The sequence below is a fragment of the Dermochelys coriacea genome, chromosome 22, assembly GCF_009764565.3.
Source record: "Dermochelys coriacea isolate rDerCor1 chromosome 22, rDerCor1.pri.v4, whole genome shotgun sequence".
NCBI classification, from domain to species: Eukaryota; Metazoa; Chordata; order Testudines; family Dermochelyidae; genus Dermochelys; species Dermochelys coriacea.
This window is the reverse complement of record NC_050089.1, coordinates 11,749,750-11,771,946: the sequence shown is the minus strand read 5'-3', so window position 1 is coordinate 11,771,946 and position 22,197 is coordinate 11,749,750. Positions and strand designations below refer to the sequence as shown.

At 47.8% G+C, this 22,197-nt stretch overlaps 1 protein-coding gene across 3 annotated transcripts; it reads left to right on the top strand.

Moving 5' to 3' along the window:
* The first annotated feature begins 3,959 nt into the window (after positions 1 to 3,959).
* LOC119846569 (TLC domain-containing protein 5-like) lies at positions 3,960 to 21,084 on the top strand. 3 transcript variants are annotated; one of them, XR_005289909.2, is made up of 4 exons: positions 3,960 to 4,193; positions 8,115 to 8,314; positions 10,428 to 12,738; positions 19,997 to 21,084. XR_005289909.2 is itself a non-coding variant. In XM_038380390.2 (3 exons), exons 2-3 carry the CDS (start codon positions 8,116 to 8,118, stop codon positions 10,964 to 10,966), a joined length of 738 nt encoding a protein of 245 aa, XP_038236318.1. In that variant the 5' UTR covers positions 3,960 to 4,193; position 8,115; the 3' UTR covers positions 10,967 to 14,076. The 3 variants fall into 3 exon arrangements, 1 of the variants encoding a protein (XP_038236318.1); XR_006276671.1 differs by lacking the exon at positions 19,997 to 21,084 and having other exon boundaries at positions 10,428 to 11,798; positions 12,557 to 14,076; XM_038380390.2 differs by lacking the exon at positions 19,997 to 21,084 and having other exon boundaries at positions 10,428 to 14,076.
* The last annotated feature ends 1,113 nt before the right edge of the window (positions 21,085 to 22,197 follow it).

Below are 22,197 nucleotides of genomic sequence, written 5' to 3'. Positions count from 1 at the left end.
TCTGCTGTGCACTGTCTCTCTTTAAACACAGGATGGTAGGACCCAGTATGGTGTGGCTTGCTTGCTGACCTCTCTCCTAAAGCAAATGCATTGCCTTCACCTGCTAGTTGCTGTACTCCAGAACCTCTTGGGTCCAGGTCTGTAGGGTTTGGCTTAATGGCCAAAGCATCTGCTTGATAGAGCTAGGAGCCAAGAGATGACCCAGCAGTCTGATGGTTATGGTACTTGCTATTCTACCCCCCGCTGTGGACTTGATTGGGAGATGGGGTGCTCAATGGCTTAATTAGGCAGGAGGCCGATGAGCTATTCAGAAACCATCAATCCATCAGCTGGGAACAGCTAAAGGAGAAGAAGGAAGTGCAAGAGGAAAGATAGGTGGGTTCAAGGGATCAGGATCATGATCTCAGGCAAGGAAACCTTGTGTCAAACACCCCAGAGAGTGGGCTAAAGTGTCCACTTGTATATTGCTGCACAAGGCTGTACTGATGAACTGGTGGAAGGGACCAAGCAGGTGGTGGTAAAACTAGAAAGCATCCGCCTCTTTTTAGTTGCCAAAGGACAGAGAAGGTAGTCCTCTTACAATCAGCTTTGGGACACCTAGGCTCACTTCTCAGAAGAGTCAATATGTTCTGATAGCAAGTACTATGTATGTGTGTATAGGTTTAGGGGGAGTCTTAGATGAGACCCTTTAACTGAGATAGTGTCCGCTCTTGCTGGGGAGGAAAGGTCCTATGGCTCTTTGCCTAAAGCAGAGGTCTTCTAAATGACCTTGTCTAAAATTCCCCTTCTTGTTCTGACTGGCCCCTGTCGTCCGCTGCTGACTTCCAACCAGAGGTGGTTGTGTTTTTTAGGAAAATCTTTATATGGTAAGCAGCTGGTAAAATGCTTTGGAAGGGACACCTCAATTAACATTAAAAAGAGGGGAACTATGTAGGAGGCTGCACCATCCCCTTCCCAAACTAGCGGGACTGCTGATGGATCTGAATTAGAAATCACTGTTAAATCTGCTATTATTTTGAATGATTTGATCCTTAATTAAAAACAAGCTGTTCCCCGGAACAATGGGATAGTTGGCAGATAAAACTACAGGCTTTTTATCAAAGGAAGTGCCCACAAATCTTCAACTAACTCGGCTTGTGATTTGTGAGGAGCCACTGGGGTCCAACCCATAAACGCTTCTCTCTGTTTGACAAGAAGTGTCTTTGAGATTGTAAGTCATGCAGCCTAACAAATCTAGTGTTCTGTTACTGTGCATGAAATGCCCCCTCATGCTAACTGGTATTATAGAAAAGGGAAAAATGTAGGTTAAAGGACAGTCTACAGATGAAATGACTGTCCTGGGACTCCGGAGATCTGGGTTCAATTCCTCGCTCTGTCCCACACTTCCCCTGGGACCTTGGGCAAGTCGCTTGTTCTCTTACCTGAGTTTCCCCATCTATAAAATGGTATAATTAGGCCTGGAAGAGCTAGATTTTTATTTGTAAATTTCAATTTCACTGACCACACCAAAACTGACATTTCCATCCATAATAATCAATTTATAGATAGGCAAAGTAAGAGAAATGCTGCTTGAGAACTTTTCAGAGCTTAATTTAAGGATGTTTACTTTGTATGTTTTGATGTGATATTGACCATTTGTGTTTTAACTGTTGTAAAGTGTTCACTTGTTGACTCTCGCTATCGACTATTAAAAAATTGTCTGGTCCTTCCTGATTTCCTGCAACTGTGAAAATTTGATAAACATAAAAAACTTAATCGTCACTTTGTACAACTGTGAAAATGTAAATTGATGCTTAAAAATAAATGTGTTAATTATTTTAAAAAATTGAATTCTCCCAGGTGTAGGTATAAAATTTCCTATGTCTGTCCTCTCTAGTATTACTTTATCTATAGCACTGGGCTGATGGGGGCCCTGATCTCAATTGGGCCCTCAACATTGCTGTATTACTGCCAGTCACAGTGCTGGGGTGTTCTTCCTTGAGTCCTCCACAGCACTGCACTACCTCCGACTTCCCAGGCTGTGGCTATCAACACTGATTCTTGCAATCTATGGTACTGGCAGCAGCAGATTAAATGTCACAACTCTGCTGGTTTCTCATAGTTTCTCAAACAGGATTTGAGCCTGGGGTCTGTACTGGCCTTGCCTACCTCAGCAAAGGTTCAGGCATGTAGCAAGAGGGAAAAAGCTGTGTGGGAAAAGTAGGTTTGTTCCCTTGCAGGGGAGGTTTAGTTTCATCACCCCTAAACTATGAGCTGCTTGAAGTAATAGGAGCCTATACCTGATCTACCAGAAAGCCAAGTTTGAGTGATACATAATGCACGGCACAGTGCATATGGGAACTGAGCCATGCTCTACAGCACAAACCACACCCAGCCAACCTTAAATGTCTCATTAGGTAAAGCTTGATAAATGTTTCTCTTGTTGCAGATGTGGGGGACTGCTTTCATCTCTCTCTCCTTCATGAATCTGAGAAACATACACCCTACCCTGAGGAGGGTTTTGTGGGTGCAGTGATGAGCCTGGTTCAGTTGAGCAGAGGCCACTGAGTGCTTCAGTGTGGTTTTAAAAAAACCCATCAAAATGCTCACCATTTTCACTAGCTAACACAAGGAGGCCCTTTAGTACAGCAGCCTTTGTTGTCACATCCCCTGAAGAGGCAGATGATCTACATTATAATAATATACATGCATTGTAGTAGCATCTACTGCCCCCTCCCCTCCGTGTTCAGGGCTCTAAAGGGTATGTCTACGCTGCACACTAAGTCTGGGCTCTGATACGGGTTTTGAACCCAAGTCTTCCTTTCACCACACACGAATCAGGCTGATTTCAGGTCAGCAAGCCCACAGGACCCAAGTTGAGGAAGGAGGTGGAGAGGGTGTCCAACCCTGAGTCCTGCTGTGGTGTAGGTCCAAGCCCTCTTATTTTGCAGTGTGGATGCAGCTAAAGCTGCAGAACTACAGCAGCAGATCTGTCTAGTGCCATAGGGACTGGTTGCAAGGCTGTGAGTTCCAGGCCCAGCGGCCTGTAAACTAGGTTTGCAATGCAGTATAGATGGGGGCTTGGAAACACTGAGTCTGTGGCCCAGGAACCTGGGGACAGTGTCAACACACCCTGTGGGGTTAGGTTCTGTCACACATCAAGGAGAAAAGGAGTCCCTGCCCCAAGACTTTCCAATCAAAGCAAAGCTCTAGGTTTTATAACCACTGGATGGATCTTTGTGTTGTGCTGTCTGGATCTCTGTGGGAAGGAAGGGTGAGAAAGGGGTTATGCTTTGCTGCCCAGATCTGGGCCCGTGAAGTTGGGGTTAGGGTGTAGGGCTCTTTTTCTCTCTCTTGCCTCAATCTTTACGTAAGGAACAGTGGCTGTATATTGATTTAATGGGACTGAATTAGCACCGTCCCTACCAACAGCTGAGGCCGTTGCTATACTGGGTCAGACCAAAGGTCCGTCTAGCCCAGTATCCTGTCTTCCGACAGCGGCCCATGCCAGGTGCCCCAGAGGCAATGAACAGAACAGGGAATCATCAAGTGACCCATCCCCTGCCGCCCATTCCCAGCTTCTGGCAAACATCAGCTGTCTGAGCTGATGCAGAGTTGCCCCCCCCCCCCCAGTGAGTCAGTAATGCAGCCATTCACTAGCTCAGTGCATATTGCATATAGGCGGGAGTTAGTGGTCCCTCCTTCCCCATGCTCTGGATCAGCACACAGAGTGGAGGGGTTAAGTAGTTCTCTTCCCTACCTCCATTCGTGCCTTTCTCCATGGCCAAGGACAACAAGGCCCTGATTCGGATGGGGGGGGGTCTTTGGGGGTGCTAGTACTGTAGTACACATCATGCCAATATAAGCCACAGCCTCTTCTCCCTGTGCGCTGGGAGAGACTGCGGGCAAGGGCAGATGGGGGGGGGGGTGTTTCTTGCCCCACCCCCGCCGAAATAAGTAAATAAACCAAACTCCCCCCCCCCCCCCGTCCGTAGGGGTCTGGAGGGAGTTTGTTCTCCTCTCCCCGGCACCTTTCTGCTCAGCGGGCCCGGTGCTGCCGTCCGTCCTCCCCGCCAGCAGGCGACCCTAAGCCGAGATCCTCGCCGACCGCAGCCGGCTGCCGGAGCCTCCTGCGCGGCGCTCCCGAGAGACGCTCCGCTTCCAGGGGCGGAGGCAGCGGCAGGATCCCGGCGGAGGCCTGGCGCCGCGGCCAGGTAACCTCGCCAGGCGCGCCCGGGGCTGCCCAGCTCTCCGGACCCCGGGGGGGGGGCGCACGCGGGGGGGTCCCCCTCTCTCCGGACCCCGGGGGGGGGGGGGCACGCGGGGGGGTCCCCCTCTCTCCGGACCCCGGGGGGGGGGGCGCACGCGGGGGGGGTCCCCCTCTCTCCGGACCCCGGGGGGGGGGCGCACGCGGGGGGGTCCCCCTCTCTCCGGACCCCGGGGGGGGGGCGCACGCGGGGGGGTCCCCCTCTCTCCGGACCCCGGGGGGGGGGCGCACGCGGGGGGGTCCCCCTCTCTCCGGACCCCGGGGGGCGCATGGGGGGTCCCCATCCCCCTAGACCAAAGGAGGCTCACGGGGGGTCCCCCTCTCTCTCCGGACCCAAGGGGGCGCATGCGGGGTTCCTATCCCTCTAGACCCAAGGGGGCACACGGGGGGTGCCCCTCTCTCCGGGCCCAGGGGGGCGCATGGGGGGTCCCCATCCCCCTTGACCAAAGGAGGCTCACGGGGGGTTCCCCTCTCTCCGGGCCAGCGGGGGTGCACGGAACTCAGCTGTCCAGGGGCGCACGGGGGGTCCCCCTCTCTCCGGACCCAAGGGAGCACATGCGGGGTTCCCATTTCTCTAGACCCAAGGGGGTGCATGGGGGGGTCCCCATCCCCCTTGACCAAAGGAGGTGCACGGGGGGTTCCCCTCGCTCCGGGCCAGCGGGGGCGCACGGAACTCAGCTGTCCAGGGGCACACGGGGGGGGGAGTCATCCCTCTAGACCCAAGGGGGCACACGGGGGGTCCCCCTCTCTCTGGACCCAGGGGGTGCACGGGGGGGTCCCCATCCTTCTTGACCAAAGGAGGTGCACGGGGATCCCCCTCTCTTTGGACCCGGGGATGCACGGGTGCCCCATCTCTCCGGGCCAAGAGGGTGCATTGGAAGGCCCATTCCTCTAGACTAAAGGAGGCACACAGCCCCCCCTCTCCCTGGACCTAGGGGGTGCACGGGGCCCCCCCTCTCCCTGGACCCAGGGGCTGCACGGGGGCCCCATTCCTCTAGACTAAAGGGGGCTCACGGGGGGAGTCCCCATCTCTCCAGCTGAAGGAGGTGCACGGGGAGAGGGTCCCATCCGTCTAGATCAAAAGGGGCACACGGGGGTCCCATCCCTCTGAACCAAGGGGGTGCATGGGGGCCCCATCCCTCTAGACTAAAGGGGGTGCACAGGGGGCATCTCTCTGGATCAAGGGGGGCGAACACCAATTCATCCTGCTCGGGCTCAGGGTGGCAATAAGGGGTTCCCCATCTCTCTCAACACTGGTTAGTACAGAGTGGGGGAAGAGACCCTCGGCATTGGGGGCTGCTTCCTTATTAGACTGGGGAACCCCCCCCCCCCCCCCGGGTGGAGAGAGAGAGGAGATCCAGCTCTGCTCCCCCTTGCATCATGCAGGATACAGCGATCAGCTGCTCCTAAACTCCCTCCTAGCTCAGCGGGTGGGTCAGGGAGGGATGTTATTTCAAAGTCCTGCTTGTGCTGTGTTCCCTTCCCGATGTATTATTTTGGCTGCATCCTTTATCTGGCACAGCCTGGTGCTGGGACGAACCGAATGGCATTCGCCAGCTTCCAACGTGACAGGCTGCCTCTGGGAGTGACCTTTATTTCGCTATGTTCAGTGCTGGTTTTTACACCGGCTCAGGGGCTGGACCCAAAGGTGATTCAGGCCCTGAAGATTCCTTCCTGCAGCTCAACTTTCTGTGCAATTTTGTCTCATTCCTCTCTTGCTCACTCTGCTGTTTCCTGTGTCATGTAGGGAAAGCATGAGCCCTGGTATCTGAGCTAGGATTCAGACTCAAACTAGATGGACAAGTCCTGCCTTGTACCATTAGAGTTGGCTTTTTCGGCCCCCACTAATCCCAGCTCTATACACCCTTTCCCTCAGCAATATCTTGGAGTACCAGCTATCTGCCCTATTCAAAAGAAACAGGAGCATCCATTTATTCCCAAGACTTTGGATCAGACATTTGTGCCTGCTATAACAGATGGAGAGACAAAAACTGTGACCTGCACGTGTGCAGTGAAATCGCCTTCACCCTGCAGCATTTTGAGTTTAGACTGAATGTAAAGTAAATTGGAGGATATTGCGGTGAGGCAGGAGAGCGGTAGTAGGGAGATGTGGTCCTGCTGTGATATGTTTTATCCTGGAGAGGAGGGAGTTACAGTACTGGGCTGGGATTCAGGAGATCTGGTGTCAATTCCTGACTCCTCCATTCAATCTCTGGGACACTTTGGCCAAGGCAAGGATGATTTAGTTGGGGTTGGCCCTGCTTTGAGCAGGGAGTTGGACTAGATGACCTCCTGAGGTCTCTTCCAAACCTAATCTTCTATGATTCTAAGTCACTTAGGCCTGGATTGTCAATGGGAGAAATCCCAGCTTGCTGTCATCTGTAAATTTTGTAAGTGTACTCTCCGCTCTGTTATTTAAGGCATTAATGAAAATATTGAATGGTACTGGACCTAATTCTGACCCCCTGTAGAGCCCCACTTTGGTTCCTTCTCCCAGTTTGATAGCGAACAGTTGATCTGCTTTTTGAGTATGGTCTTTCAACCAATTGTGCACTCCCCTGACAGTAGTTTCATCTAGACCACATTGCTCTAGCTTGCTAATGAGAATTTCATGTAGCACTTTGTCAAACCCCTAAGTAAAATCCAGATACATCCCATCTACAGCTTTCTGCCATCTACTGTACTTGGCCAGTAACTCCTGTGAAAGAGGGAAGTTAGGTTGGCTTGTCATGATTTGTTCTTGTTGGCTATTCCTTATATCCATATTATCCTCTCAATCCTTTAATGTTTGTGACAGGCTTCACTCCTCAGGTGGCAAGTCCTGTAGGAGTGCAAAATATTTCTCTTGTTCCGGCCAAGGTGGAATTGAGACGCTGCCCTCCATGAGCAATGTTACAAAGCAGGGCAGGTGATGCAGCTGGCAGACCTTTCAGACGCAGAAGGCACGGGAGGAGAAGGAACGTTGAGGCCCAGGGATGACTCTCTTACTTGGAGCGCAGTCTTAAAACTTTTTCAAAATGCAGCAGCCTGCCACTTAGGTAGAGTAGATGGCTGAGAACACATCCCACCTGTGCTCTGCACTCTACTCTGGCTGCCAGTCTGATAATGGGTCTGTTTCCAAGTCCTGGTCTTCAAGGACCCAACTGGGCTAGGACCTAGTGGCTTAGAAGACCATCTCTCACAACACACCTCCCCACAACAGGTAAGACTGGTGAGGTTGCTTCAGCTGGCACTTCCCATGGGCTGCTTTCTCAATATTGGGCCAGCCACTGGAATTCACTCCTAGTGGGTCTAATTCTCATCACCGTCAGAGTGTTCCTCAGGACACGCTTCTTTCAGACAGGCTTTCTCCTAACAGTGTCATGGAGAGTTCCCTGGCAGTAAGGGGTAGCCTGCTCCAGAATTGGGAGGCAAGAGACCTTACATTCCAAACCTTGCTGATGAGTCCCAGTGTGACCAGGGGGAATTCATATCACCTCTCTGTAGCTCAGGGTCCCCAACTGAAAAATGGAGCTTATGATGCTGACCCCTCTTTTGGGAAGCGATTTGAGAGCTGGTGAGGCTGCTACTTATTGTATTCTATCCCATTGCCTGCGATGGTTCCCTACCCAAGTAAAATGGCCCTGTCTGAGGCAGGGGAAGAGAGAAGGTGGCAGCTGTAATAGGATTTGCTGCGTGCTCAGGTGCTATGGCAGCAGGTGCCTTCAAAATAAGTTGTTACAACAAGCAGCGGCAGCAGAAAATGTTAATTTATACAGAGGAGGAGTCAGAGCAATTTAGTGGTAAGTCTGGAAATGCTGTGATGGAGCCAATTGACTTTGCATGCGACTAGATTAACTAATCTTTCTCTCTCCCTGCCCTGTCCTAGGATGATGGCCTCTATGTCCCTCCGGGTGACCTGCAGTCTGATCTCCTGGCTGTCTCTCTACACCTGGTTCTGCCATCGGTATAAGCACCATAGCTATGAGTGGAGCTGCCGGCTGGTCACTCTCACCCACGGTGTCCTCGCCACCTGCCTCTCTGCTTACATTGGTTTTATCGATGGCCCCTGGCCTTTGACTCACCCAGGTGTGTTATGGGCGTTTTGCCCCCAGGCTACTGATCTTATGGTAGAGAGTAGTGTCTTCTGAGGAAAGGAGCCCACCCATCTTCCTCAGTGGATCTTGCTGGTTGTTCCTTCTTGGGCTCCATCTCCAGTCAAAATGTAATTGGTTCCAGGAAGGGGGGAATCTAATTAGTGTTGTTAGTGCTCCCTTTGTCACCTTCTTCTGGTCTCACTCTGAGTCTCTTTGCAGCCTGCTCCCTCTGGAATGGCTTCATTCAAACTCGCTTCTCTCCCCTGCCCTGCCATCAGGTCAGCTATGGCTAACTCTCCCTGCTCCTTTGTTTGCACTGTATCTGTGCATTTTGCTAGGGATTTTAAACTCCTCAAGGATGGGATCTCTCATTTATGCCCCAAAAGCAGACTGAAGTAAGTAGGTGCTAATCCCATGGAAGCCTCTGGGGCAAGTTCAGCATGTAACTGGTGTACACTGCTTATGAAATGGGTTTGAGGGCAAAGTAATATTATTGCACTAAAGCTGTCACTCACCTAGCATGTGAGGAATATAAAAAACCTGCTAGTGAGTAGGAAACTGACCCTGATTTGTTTGTACAGGGAGAGGGATTATTTCATATACTTCTGAAGAATATAAGCCTCTATTTAAAAAAAAAAAATCTTCTAAGTCTTATGGTTGCAAAGACAGCATTCCAAATGGGACCCGATGCAGTGCTGCCTTCCTGAGTGTGGACAGCCCAAGTGCTTCTGTTGCTGTTCATAGCTTTGCCTAGGCAACAGCAGTGTGAAATTGACAGAATTCTTGAGGCTCCTCACCCCTGCCCGCAAGATTCTGAGCAGCTGCAGTGAAACTTAACAACCTTTTGTTAATTTTACCCTGCTACTTGGAAAAGTGCTGAGCGGTGATAGAGGAGGCTCTGGAGCTATTCACAAAGGACGAGGAGGAGGACACAAACGTAGGCTGATTGATCGTGGTGAGAAAGCACTGAACCCCTCCCCAACATGGGAAGAGAGAGAGAAGGAAGGTCCTGCTAGATTCCAGCAGCCTGAGGGGGGCTTCTAATGTATCAAATCTGTGAACCAGCAGCTGATATGCCCTAGTAGGAATCACAAGACTTAGAGGATTTCGGGTAGTGATTTGCAGGGGAAAGGGCCTCTCCCCAGGCTTCTGCCTCTGACCATAGCTGTTGTGGTTCCACCTCCATCTCTCCTATCAGTCTCTGGCTAGTAGCTATCTGGTAAGCATTTATAAGCACTATGACCATGGCAGAGGGGATGGCCTAGAGTTATAAGCATCCGTTTCCAGCTTCATGCACTGGTGCAGGGGCAGAGTGGGGCACAGTTTGTGCCTCCCCTGTTCAGAAGCTGCCAGGGGCCACTACGGGCTGGTGCAGCTCTGAGAGCTGCCTTAACTTGTGCTCTTTCTTAAAAGACCCCTGCGAGATTTTTGCAGGGCTGCAGAATAATGGGGACATAAGAATCCCACCTCCCGTTCCACCCCCTCTGCCCCTGCCCCAATACCTGGCACTCCTGTGGAGGGGGAGCTAGTAGCTCTGTTCTGGTCATAGGAGGCCCCTGGACTGGAGATATTCCCAGGGTGTGGGGGGGCTTTACCTCTGCCCTGCAACCCCTTTCTGCCAATCGAACTGGCATAGAGGCTTTAGTGCTGCAAGGAATTGGGCCTGTGACCCTCTGGAACCACGGTTTGAATCCTGGCAGGGTGGCCCCTCTCTTAGAAGCTGCGGTCCTGTCTGCTGTGAACGTCATAGCTCCCCATGGTGGAGGAGCGCTGTCCCTTACAGGGAGGATTTTCCTCTCCACAGTCTTATGTGCCAGCGTGCATCCAAGTTCTGCCCTCCACAGGAGGCCTTGCTACATTTGGTAGGGAAGTGATTCATGGTGTGTTGGGGGGAGGCACGTGTTTCTGTAATGCTCTCTGGGCTCCTTTGGGACAGGAGGTGTTTTGCAAGCATAGAGGCCATTATTGTGACTTCCTCAGCTTTCCCTTGTTCAGGGCCAGGCAAAGCGGCCATTGCTGGAAGAGAACACCTTGCCCCTTCCGCAGATCCTGCCTGCCTGGCATCTCCCCACTTTAATGCACCAGCTGATGTCTTTCCTTTCCAGGGTCACCGAACACAACCCTCCAGGTGCACGGGCTCTGCCTTAGCTTGGGCTACTTCCTCTTCGACCTGGCCTGGTGTGTATACTTCCAGGCGGAGGGCGCTCTGATGCTTGCCCATCACATGGTGAGCATCTTGGGAATCACGGTGTCTCTGGCCCTGGGTGAGTCTGCTGCCGAAGTCAACGCCGTCATCTTTGGCAGCGAGATCACCAACCCGCTGCTGCAGGCCCGCTGGTTCCTGCGGGAGATGGGGCTCTACCACAGCTTCACGGGGGACGTGGTGGATTTCTTCTTCGTGGCCCTCTTCACGGGCGTGCGGATCGGGGTCGGGGCCTGGCTCATGTACTGTGAGCTTGTGTCACCCAAGCCCAGGTGGTTCATTAAGATGGGAGGGGTGATTATGTACGCGGTCTCCTGGGTTTTCATGGTCAGCATTTGCCGCTTCGCTAGGAGGAAAAGCATGAAGAAGTACCATGCCTGGAGGAGCAGGAAGAACGAGGAGCTGCACTCAGAAACAAATGGGCATCTGAAAAGTCATTAACCCTGGGGACACCAAGTTCACGATCTTGCAAGAAGGGGCTCGAGCCCCTGGACAGGAAGGTCATTGTTGGGAGATGAGCCATTTAATATTAGAGAGGACTGAGCCAAGTTCATCCCTGGTGTAACACCATTGAAGTCAGTGGAGTTACACCATAGATGCATTGGGTCTGGGAGCGGGTGTTACCTGGAAGAGAATGGATTAGAGGTGTGCTGTGTGTATGTAGACATATAGCAAACTGTGTGAGTGGGGAGGGCTTAATTTACAATTAAAGCAGTTGCCAGTGGAGCAGTAGAGGTATAAATAGCAGTGTTAGTGGCTGACTCCTTCAGCACTGATATAATCTTGAAGGAGATCAGATCTAGCACTAGGTCTCTGTGTTCAATGTACTGCACGGTGCAGGCACCTAGTGTGGGTCTGATTTCCTGTGCAGAAGAGGTGTGGTCTAGTGGTTGGTGTGGGGAAACTGGGAGTCAGGATTCCTGGCTCTGTCACCAACTCGCAAGGTTGAGTTGCTTAGCTCTCTTTGTGCCTCAATTTCCCCATCTGTAAAGTGGGGATAATGAGGCTGACCCATCTCTGTGAAGCACTTTCAGATCCTTGAATAAAAGGGGGTCTGTACATGCAAAATGTGGTAGATATTTATTATTATCTGGGCATTTCCTTTGGAAGAGAGAAGCTTGGTGGTTGAGCCAGAATGCAAGTGCAGGTTAGATAGCAGTTGAGTCAGTATTATTTTTCTTCCGGTCGCTTGTAATTCTTTGTTTGTTTGTTTGTTTTTATTTCTGTTACAGTAGCGCCCAGGGGTCCCAATCAGAATTGAGGCCTCAGCATGGTAGGTGCTGTACAAACACACACAACGAGGCAGTCGCTGACGTGAAGTGCTTACAACAGCTTTTCCCCCCAGCTCACTCCTTCCCACACCGATCATTAAAAACCATACCCACAATGTCATTCTGAGTGCCCTTTCTAGTAGTCAGGTGTCTAACCATTCCCATCGAAAAAAGCCACATCGGCAAGTGGCTATAACTGGCCCCCTTGCTGACTGTCTCCGGAGGTGGGCTGCTCTGCCCATGGAGACTGAATTCCCGTTTGCGAAGCTTCCCATCTGTCCAGGGACAGGGAATAGCACAGAGGAAGCTTTGCTTTGCTGCTTCCTGTGCTCTGACCTGTGGATAAATGACATGCTTCAGGCTTGTCAAACCAACATCTCTCACCAGCAGTAAATTCATGGAAAAATGAAATCCTTTAAGTAGGATGGGACTGGCAGCTCGCAGAGTAACAACTAGATCCTGACCTTGGTTAACCTAATGTAAAGCCAGTGCATTCCCACTGTGGATTTAAACCAGTGTATGTGAAACCGGAATCTGGCCCAGCGTTGCCTTTGTGAAAGCCAGCTGACCTGTACATAGGAAAGCTGTGTTGCTGACACTGGCCCCATGTACAGATTCTCCTGTGTTGGGGAAACTGCGTTCCAGGCTTCAGATCCTGTTGTGTTTATCTCGCTGCAGTCTCTTAAGCACAATTTGGTTTTGATCCTGGCCCTTTTACGTGTGGATTCCACCACAAACTAATCTACAGTTCATATTTCAGTTCTGCTGTTGACGTCGCCTGTTGCAACCAAAGAACTGACAAGCAAATTGCCACATGCCAGCTTCAGGTGAAAATAACTGACAGAAGGGCAGGCCAGTCCTCAAAGGGAAACTCCACCTATTTTGCTTGGTGCAGTGATAAAGTGATGTTCACTCTTGAAGGGAGAAAGGAAGTTAGCAGAGGTAAGTGGTAATCAGGACTTCTGGGTTCTATTCCTGGCCCTGCTGCTGACGTATTTGTCATGTGACCTCTTTGCTTCAGTTTACCCATCTATGAAATGGGTATAATATTGACCTACCTCACAGGGGTGTCTTGAGGTTTATCAATAGTAAAGCACTTTACTTATCTATGGTGGGTATTTGCAGATCTCTGGTGAGCAGTGCTGTATAAATGTAGAGTGTCACTGCTGTGATTTGAGAACTTTCCCCCATGGTGTGAACTGTAACTGGGACTAAACTTTCTAACTCAAACATGGCATTTCTCAGTCCCTGGCTTACTCAAATCACAAAACCCCAGAGGGACATTATGTTTTTGAACAGTGATCACAGGCAGGATTCTGAGAGATACCGATTGATACTGTGAACTGGAAATATATTTAGGGGCCAGTCCTGTAAACTCTTCTCAGGTAAAGTTCCTGTTTGATTAAAGCGAGGGTGGTGGGGTTGTTTGCCCATGTGGGGACTACAGGAGTACCTCTGGAGTCTCAATCATTTCCTGCAGTGGGCCTGAACCTGAAAATCTTTTTGGTGTGGAACTCTCATCAGTCAATAAAGGCTTTGTGCAGGAAAGGCTTGCAGGTTGGAGTCTCAAGTATGCTTAGAAGACAGCTGAGCCTGGTATGTTCTCAGTACAGTTTCTAATTGCTGGCCAGGAATGGTTCCACATGCAGACCTAATGGTCTGGATTGAGACCTAGATCTTCAGAGAAGTTTGGTGTGCAGTTGCACTCACAGCTGATGCACAAATGGTCGAGTAGCCATGGTAGTGAGCGCAGTGGAAGTAACAGCACGTGCAAATAAGATATGCAGTTTGCACAAGCCATTGTGCACTTAGATAAATATGAGCTGTAATGGCCAAGGAGTTCCTTTATTTGTGCTTCTGAGAGTAGAAAAGGGACCTTGTTGCAGAGCCTCTGATCAATATCATGACTGTTTAGCATGTTATACAAGGGTGCCAGAAGGAGTAATTGGCAATGGCTTTGCAGAACAGAGAGGGCAAGGATGCTTCTAGCAAAGGCCTTGTAGTGGCTGCGGTGGGCACAAGTACAGAAGCATGAGCTCAGGGAGAGGGAAGATACCTTGCCATATGAGTGAAGCACAGGTTGTGAGAGAATGTCCTAAATTACACTGAGTAGAAGGGCTAACCATGGTGTCTGGAACAGATGTGTGGGACTAGTGTGAAATACTAACTTGTGTTTGAATTACTGTGTAATAATTACTAATGTTCCACCGGTGGATGGTGTGGAAGCTTTCTATGACATTTTATAAAATAAAGACACTTTAACTATACAAGGAACCGAGTGTGTCTCTCTCTAATGCAGTTTCCTCTTTTGAAGGTAAAATTCTGTCTGCCAGATGAGTCAGCATGGCCTAGATCCGGGGTTCTCAACCTTTTCCTTTCTGAGGCCCCCTCAACATGCTATAAAAGCTCCCTGGCCCACCTGTGCCACAACAACTGTTTTTCTGCATATAAAAGCCAGGGCCAGTATTAGCAAGCAGGGCAGTTGTCCGGGGCCTCATCCCATGGGGCTCCTGTGAAACTATATTGCTCAGGCTTTGGCTTTAGCCCTGGGTGGTGGGGCTCAGGGAAAAGGTTTCAACCCCATGTGTTGGGGCTTTGGCTTTCTATCCTGGGCCCCAGTAAGTCTAATGCTGGCCCTGCTTGGCGGCCCTCCTGAAACCTGCTCATGGCCCCCCTAGGGTGGGCTCGGACCCCTGGTTGAGAACCACTGGCCTAGATGAATGGGTAAAGCGTTGGTGGGTATGGATCCCAAATCAATGGATAACGTATTTGGATGTGCAATCCCTCCTCTGCCAGCGTCTCATTAAGGGGCTGTGAGCAAGTCCCTTTACCTCCACGTCTTGTAGCGTCTCCATCTGTAAAAGGAGGCTAGAGTCTACGTCACAGGAGTGTTGTGGAGAGAAAACAAGGAGTGAGAATGGATCATCTCAGGAAGAGAATAAAGGTCCCAAAGCCGGTCAGAACAAATGAGGCCATCTATAGGTATCTGGGCCCACTTGGGAGGTTTTTGACCACAGCATATAGAGGGGAGGATTCTGGCCCTCATGCTGCCCCAGCAGTGTAGAGCTGCAGGAGAGTCCCAGCCTCGGGGATGGGAGGGAGAGCGTATTTGTGGCATTCAGCACTCTGGGAATTCTGGGCTGCCTGCTGCACAGCCCATAGACAGCCCTGAGGAAGCTGCTGTATGTTTGAGCAGTCCTCAGGGCTCTTCTAATTTATGCTGGGGGACACTGCAGTCCCCCCAGCATCCCAGAATCTGGAGAGTGCAAAGATGGTGCGAAGACTTATACCGGGGCTTTATTATCTGTGTGGCACCTCTTAAGAGGCACTGAGCAGAATCTAGCCCTGAGCTGGGGGGGGGGGGGAACATGCAAACAAGTGTTGAGTGTGACGGTTTTCAGGGTACCCAGGATTGAGAGTCACCTTGTAACCTCCCCCACCCCCGTCACCAGCATGAGAAAAACTTGCTTGTGCTTAGCTGGGTATCAGTTCCCTGAGGCCACCAGCCTGTCAGCTACCCACGCATTCACCTCTGGGCTAGGCCAACCCTTACTGTGCCATGCAAGCTAATCATCAGAGCACCTCAGTCCCCAAGCCCCTTTGGAACTGTAGTGTCCAATATCTTACCGACAGAAACACCACGTCTGCTTGTCTCCACCAAGGGACCACAGTGTGCACCCTGGTTTGTGTGATTCAGCTCAGGATCAGCCCGACTTAACATCACAGCACTTAGATATATTTATAGTGAAAACAAGAAGCTTATTATCAACTATTTGAGAGAGTGTGTATAGATAATGGAAGGAAACAGTTGCATATAAAACAAAACTGTAACACGTTTTCTAGAGCCTAAACTCAACAGGCTAACCTCCTTGTGGCTCATTCTCCAGTGTGCTGCCTCCTCGTTGACTTCACATGTAAATAACTTGCCATCGTGTTGGCTTACAATGCTTAGTTTACCTGCTGACAGAGAGACAGGTCAAAGAACATCTTTTATCTGGCAGAAAAAATCCTGTTTGTCAACTCTGCCTAGATGCAGACTTTAAAGCACATTTTCAGTAGATGTATGTAACTCCCGACCTGGTATCTGTATGTACATTTCACAATGATATGAACAATCAGTGTGACCTTGGCTTTCATTTAAGACTTCACCTGATGCTCTTTGGTGAACCAGAATGTATATACCAGAATCAGGATATTCTTGGTGGTGGCATTCGGGAGTTCATGGATAACAGTGGATTCTTCAATGCCACTGAAACCCATCTCATTTTATACTCCCCATTCTCCTTAAAAAGCCTTTTTTTTTTTTTTTCCAAATACCACTGTTGGCCCTAGAATACATACATATATAACCTTCTCTTTCAATCCTCTGCCGTACTTCTGTAACTGATCCCCATATTTATGTTTTAAGAGGCTGGTATTTTATAATATTCAAGGCTTTATTCTTTTGCAACAGTGGCCCAGGCATTGATGAAAAAGCCGAATGTTTTAAGATGTTAGAGTCTAGACTTAATACCAGCACTGTCAGTAGGTCTGTTTCTTGGATATGAAAGATGATAGAATGTTTTAAACCTCATGAAAGTCCTGTATGCATTTCTGATCCTTCCAGACCTTGTGTAGCTTGGCTGGAAATAAAATTGCAAAGTCTGCTGCCATTTCCAAAGAAATCAAATAGCAGAGAGAAATTGTCTGCATTGGCCTTGAGTTGCATGAGCAATTTCTGGGCAAGGAGGGACTCTTTTGATTATCCCAATATACTGGCACTTTTCTCCTTCCAAACCGTAGTTTGTACGTGTTCTAGTGAATTAGCATAGAAGAAATTCGCTTTTTATGGGCCTGATCCTCTTCCCATTTTAGGAGTGGTTTGCTTTTGATGAGCATGAGCCTGACTCTGCTCCTGTCACACTACAATCAGAGTTTTGGAGTTGATTTGGTGGGAACAGAATTAAAGACCTTGTAATAAGCAACTTGAGCAGGTCTATTTAAGATGACTACAAAATGCTTTAATTAAAAGGAGAGTATAGATGCTGCTGCACCCCCTGGCTTGAAGTGGTTTCCATCATATACAGGGTTTATAGTTTGGTTCAATGGCTCTCAGCATCTCTACTATACAAATTGTTCCAGCACCCCTGAAGGAAAGGAACTTTTTATTCAAAATTAATTCAGGAGAAGTGGAGAAATTGTCAATTTTTATGCCATCCCCAATACCTCAAGGTACAGCTTTTTGGATAACTTTCCTGACAAGTATAGTGTTATCTTTAATTGAAACTCCTGTCAAAAGGTTTCAACTCCTCTAGCACAACTGACTGTCCTTGTACATGATTGGAAATAGTATTATTTTCCAGCTCTGCAGGAACAACACAAGCCAACTCACGCTTCTAGTCAGAAGGATGCTGATTTCGGGGCTTGTCTATACAGGGACACTCAGCAAAGTTTGGAAATTAAAACCAAATGAAGGCCATTTTAATTCTGAATCCTTGTGTTCACATAAGGGTTTAATGTGGTTTAACTAATCCACTTTAAAAGTTAATTCAGGTTAATTTTCCTGAGTGTCCCCCTGTACACGAGCCCTTAGAAGACCATAAAAAGAACGGCTCCATGACAGAAAGCACAGTGTGTGGAGACTTATGTATACTTAAAATGTTCTGCTGCTTTAATTATGACAGTACAGTTAAAGCTGCAAAATCCTTCTAGCGTAGACACAGCTATATCCATATACAAGAGTGTAAACTAGTATAGTTTATTTTAGTTTCGGACCATTAATAAGCTATACTATTATGTCACGTTTAGATCATCACAATAGCATCTATAGTAGGGCTTTTTCCACCATAGTCACATGATTGAAAAAACCAGACTCCTAACCTACATAGTCTGCTGATAAAGTGTTTAAGCATAGACCACTCCTGTGTATGTCTCAGCTAGCAGCGTGTGCTGAAATGAACACAGAATTGCTCCCTGCTGACAGCAGAGCCATTGGCTCTTTAAAGGTGCAGCATACAAAAAAGCATCCCAGTTACATAGCTCTATGCACAACAGCAAAAACACTCCCACCCACTCCCTTCCCCAAATTCCTGATTGCATCAAAATGGCCTTTAATAGTGACTGATCAGGCATCATATCAGCTTCTAAAACAGATCCAGTCTAGGTCGACGTGAGGATAAAAGCAACAGCCAAATGTCTGACTGTAGAATCTCCCCTTTTGAGTTCTGGATGGCTCAATAGTTAGGTTCATTAGATACATGGCTGTCTTGCTTCTAGCCATAGCATCGGAGCCATCTTAAAGCTGACTCAGAAGGTAAATCTCAGCAAAAGGCCAAGTTCAAAGTAAATTCCCAACTGGCTCAGCAGGACGTAACCCCAAGTAAGTTCCCTGAGATCAAAGCATACTGAACCAAGCCCTAGCCCAGAGCAGATTAGATAATGCACAAGTGAGCTCGATTTTAAACTGTGCTAAGCGTGAGAGCAAAACCAGCCTTAACCTACTCCCAACAGAGGGGCAACTAGCTAGCTGCATGGAAAATTAATATAATCAATTGCATTTTGGAGCCAGCGAAAGGCGGTGCTTACTGCTCTATGCCACAAAGCCTGGCTGTGGTGAGAGCTTCCACTTACAGTCAGGGAACTGGTGTCCATGTTTTTAAACATAATAAGTGGGTTGGTAAGACCCAGCATTGTGATTTGTGGGGAGCAGTTGACTTGGCAGCAGATAGCTCAGCTATGATGGATTTGTGCATTGCAAAGTGAAAATAGCTGAAAAGCTACTGATAGATCTGTTTGCAAGTTGAAACAAATGGATTAACTTCACTGCCTAGCTGCTCAGTTTCAGATCCTCATGCTATGTTCCCTCTGGGTGCAGCTCTGTAGCCAGAGAGAGTGCTGGCGACGGTCTAAGCAACCAGTCTGTGTTACGTAAACTTCATGGCATAGCAGGTTGAAATGCTAGCAGCATTACCTCAGCCTTCCATCCTTCCTCGACAACTTAAGGTCAGTGTGTGGGAGACTCTTACAGGAGACTGTTAAAAAGTCAAGGATGAGGCCTTAGAAACCAAGGCCCTCTCTGTTGGTCTTACATGTTAAAAGCTTAAGGCACATTTTGTAACATTAGTTGTTTCTGTCGGTGTCCAGAGGCAGAATTTCCCCTTCACACCCTGTTGTGAAGGGTCCCAAAGAGCTGTCACCACCCAGAGATGGCTGCACTTAACTGGTGCAGTGTATAGTTTGCAATGAAAGGTGTAATTTAAATGTAAAATATTAGTGTTTTCTATCACCAATTCTAAATCCATCACTTAACGGCAGCTGAGGTTGAGAGAGAGGCCTTAATCCCACAGATTCCTGGAGATGGTAGAGATAATCTTCTCTCCTGCTTCTACCCTTAAGTGGAATTAGGATTAATAGAGTTTAAGGCCGAAGGGACCCATATGATCGTGTAGTCTGTTTTCATGTAATTGCAGGCCAAAGGAACCTCATCCATGATTTCTCCTTGAAGGCAATAACTTCTGTTTGAGCTAGAACATATTTTAGAAAGATACCTGGTCTTGAATTAAATACTGCAAGTGATGGAGAAACCATCATATCTCTAGGTAAATTGTATTCATGGTCAATTACTCTCTCTGTTAAAAATGTACAGAATGTAAGTATGTAGCTGCCTCATAAACAGAATCTCTTCAATTAAACTTCTTGCTCTGTTTATACCTAGGCCAAGGTTAAAGCTTGAAATGCTTGAAAGCTTGAAATTAGTAAACGCTTCCTAATGCTGATTTTGGTTTTGGTTTTTGTTTTAAATTTAATGCTTTCTTAATATTTTTGAAAATAATACAAATGAAAACAACCAAACAGACCTACAAAAGAAAGAGATGTTTATATTTAATCTACAATGAAACATGGAAAGGAACTGACCAGAAATGTTATACCTACCTCAGCCAAATTGACTGCAGCATATACTGGCTACCAAAAATAAGGAAACTACAACTGGTCAAAAATTTTCAATATCTGAAATGCTAAGGAGAAATACTTCTTCTTCTTTAAAATGGGTCCCCTGGCCAGATGGGTGGTTTTCTGATTGGAAGTGTGATGCTGGGATGTTCCAGCAGATGGCAACAGGTTCCCTAGTGTGAGCTATAGGAGTAAGGTAGATTGGATCTCTTTCTTTTCTTTTCAGAAATAAACATTGTGTAACCATTTTGACTTGGGTTTGTATTTCTAGGAGTCCAATATAAGAGACCTCAGAGGAGTTGTCCTTCTTATACCATCCTTTACTGCAACACCACCTGAGGAGTTCTGGTCCATGGGACAAACATCCTTCAATGAAAGAAGTTCCCAGTGCTTTGACACATTTACTTCTGGTCTGGACACTGGAGAATATGCTATAGAGAACAACCTTGCATTGCCCTGGAGAAACGGATTAGATAACTTTATAGCCCTTTTCCATTTCTAACATATGTTTCTATGAAGGTTCTAACTGTAAATTGCAGGCTAAATGCAATTTAGAGCCAAAAAAAAATCTATTTTAATTGGTAGTGCACAGTGTAATTGCTTATTGATTTTAGCTGCTGGATTTCACATTGTTAAACTGCTCAAGCAGCAGAAATCTCATAGATACACACAGATATTAAATTAATAAATGTTACATTTGAAGGCATGCACCATTGGTTCCTAACAAAATCAACATTTGTTGAAAAGATAAACAGTACTTGCATAAGGGCTTGTTTTGATTAGCTGTTTAAAATGTCTATGTGAACCATGAGGTGAGAAAGTTAATCTCCACAACAGTGGCTTACATGGACATTTGTACTTCTTCTTGATCGTGGGTGTGTTTTTGTAGAATGATTCTTTTAAACATTGAGGCAAGTCCTCAGCAGGTGTAAATCAATTTAGCTTCATTGATTTTGCTGGAGCTATGCAGATTTATTCCAGATGAGGATCAGGCCCATTCTCTTTACTGTATTTGTGTTTACACTTTCTTGTTACAGACATATTAAGATAGAAGATCAGCAAATTATGAAGCATGTTCAGCAGGAATGCTGCTACCCAGCCAGCAACTGTGGTTGCCAAAAGCTTTGGTGGCATGATACAATCGCCAATGATGGGTCAAAAATGAAAATCGAGCCTGACCAACTTAAGGACCTAGCGAGTGATTGATCCGGGTGTGGATTGATCTGCAAGGAGGCTATGTCTCTCTGAGATTGGTGATGATGCTGGTGATGTCTTCCTCTTGCTAATTGTTATTGTAATGTGATTATTTTGTCATGCACAATAAAATATGTTAAAGAAATAAAATAAAAGGACAACACCACCTGATGTGCAATTACCAGCCCTGACAAAAAGCACGGGGTCTCCCGGAAACCCACCTTCCCTAAGATCGTGACATCAGCATCATCAGCTGAAAGGAAACCACAAGGAATATATAGATCTTCTAGGTTTCAGAGTAGCAGCCGTGTTAGTCTGTATTCGCAAAAAGAAAAGGAGTACTTGTGGCACTTTAGAGACTAACAAATTTATTAGAGCATAAGCTTTCATGAGCTACAGCTCAATGCATCCGATGAAGTGAGCTGTAGCTCACGAAAGCTTATGCTCTAATAAATTTGTTAGTCTCTAAAGTGCCACAAGTACTCCTTTTCTTTTTATAGATCTTCTACGCACCTATGCAAATGCCATGCATCGTCTAGAGAATGGTTTCATTCTCCATTTCCCCTCTTGCAATGAATCGTTTTGAAAGAAGAAGTTAATTAGACACTAATACTGTCTCTTGGCTCACGCTAACCAGATCCCTGGTGAAAAATGTTATACCACAAGGTAAAACAATACTGTAGCTTATTTACAGTAGGGCACTGTGCCGTATCCCTAGTGATCTGGTCACGGGCCAGTGTCCTAAGTCGCTTTGGCCTTGCCACAAGCATTTGATGCTTGGTAAGAGCAGTCAGTGTGTACAACAATCCTATGGCATTTGGTAAGAAAAGGCTGATAGGCACTCCTGGTAGTAGAGTATTGCTGCTAAGCTCTTGGGTTTGGGAGACTAGGTGCTGCCATCAAACTTTGCTAATGGAGCTGTGCCATGCACCCATGGCATATTGCATGAACTCTTGCCACTTGATAACGTGGTAATAGCTTGAATCCTTGATGCTATGACACATGGTAATGGAATTTCATGAACTCGTAGTATAGGGGTAATAATCTTTGGCACTTAATAACATGGCACTTGGGTGGATGCTTGGTACCAAGAGGGGTGGGGATGAGGAGGAGTGGTGGGTACGTGGGGTTAGATGACAAAGAACTCAGGGGCTGGGTTTATTGTTATTATTTATGGTGTGGTGCCTGTACAGTCTGTGCTACCAGAAATTAACAATAGAGTTTAGACACAAACAGGACCAGGTGGGCAAACTGATGCGCAAATTTTAAACCTCTCCC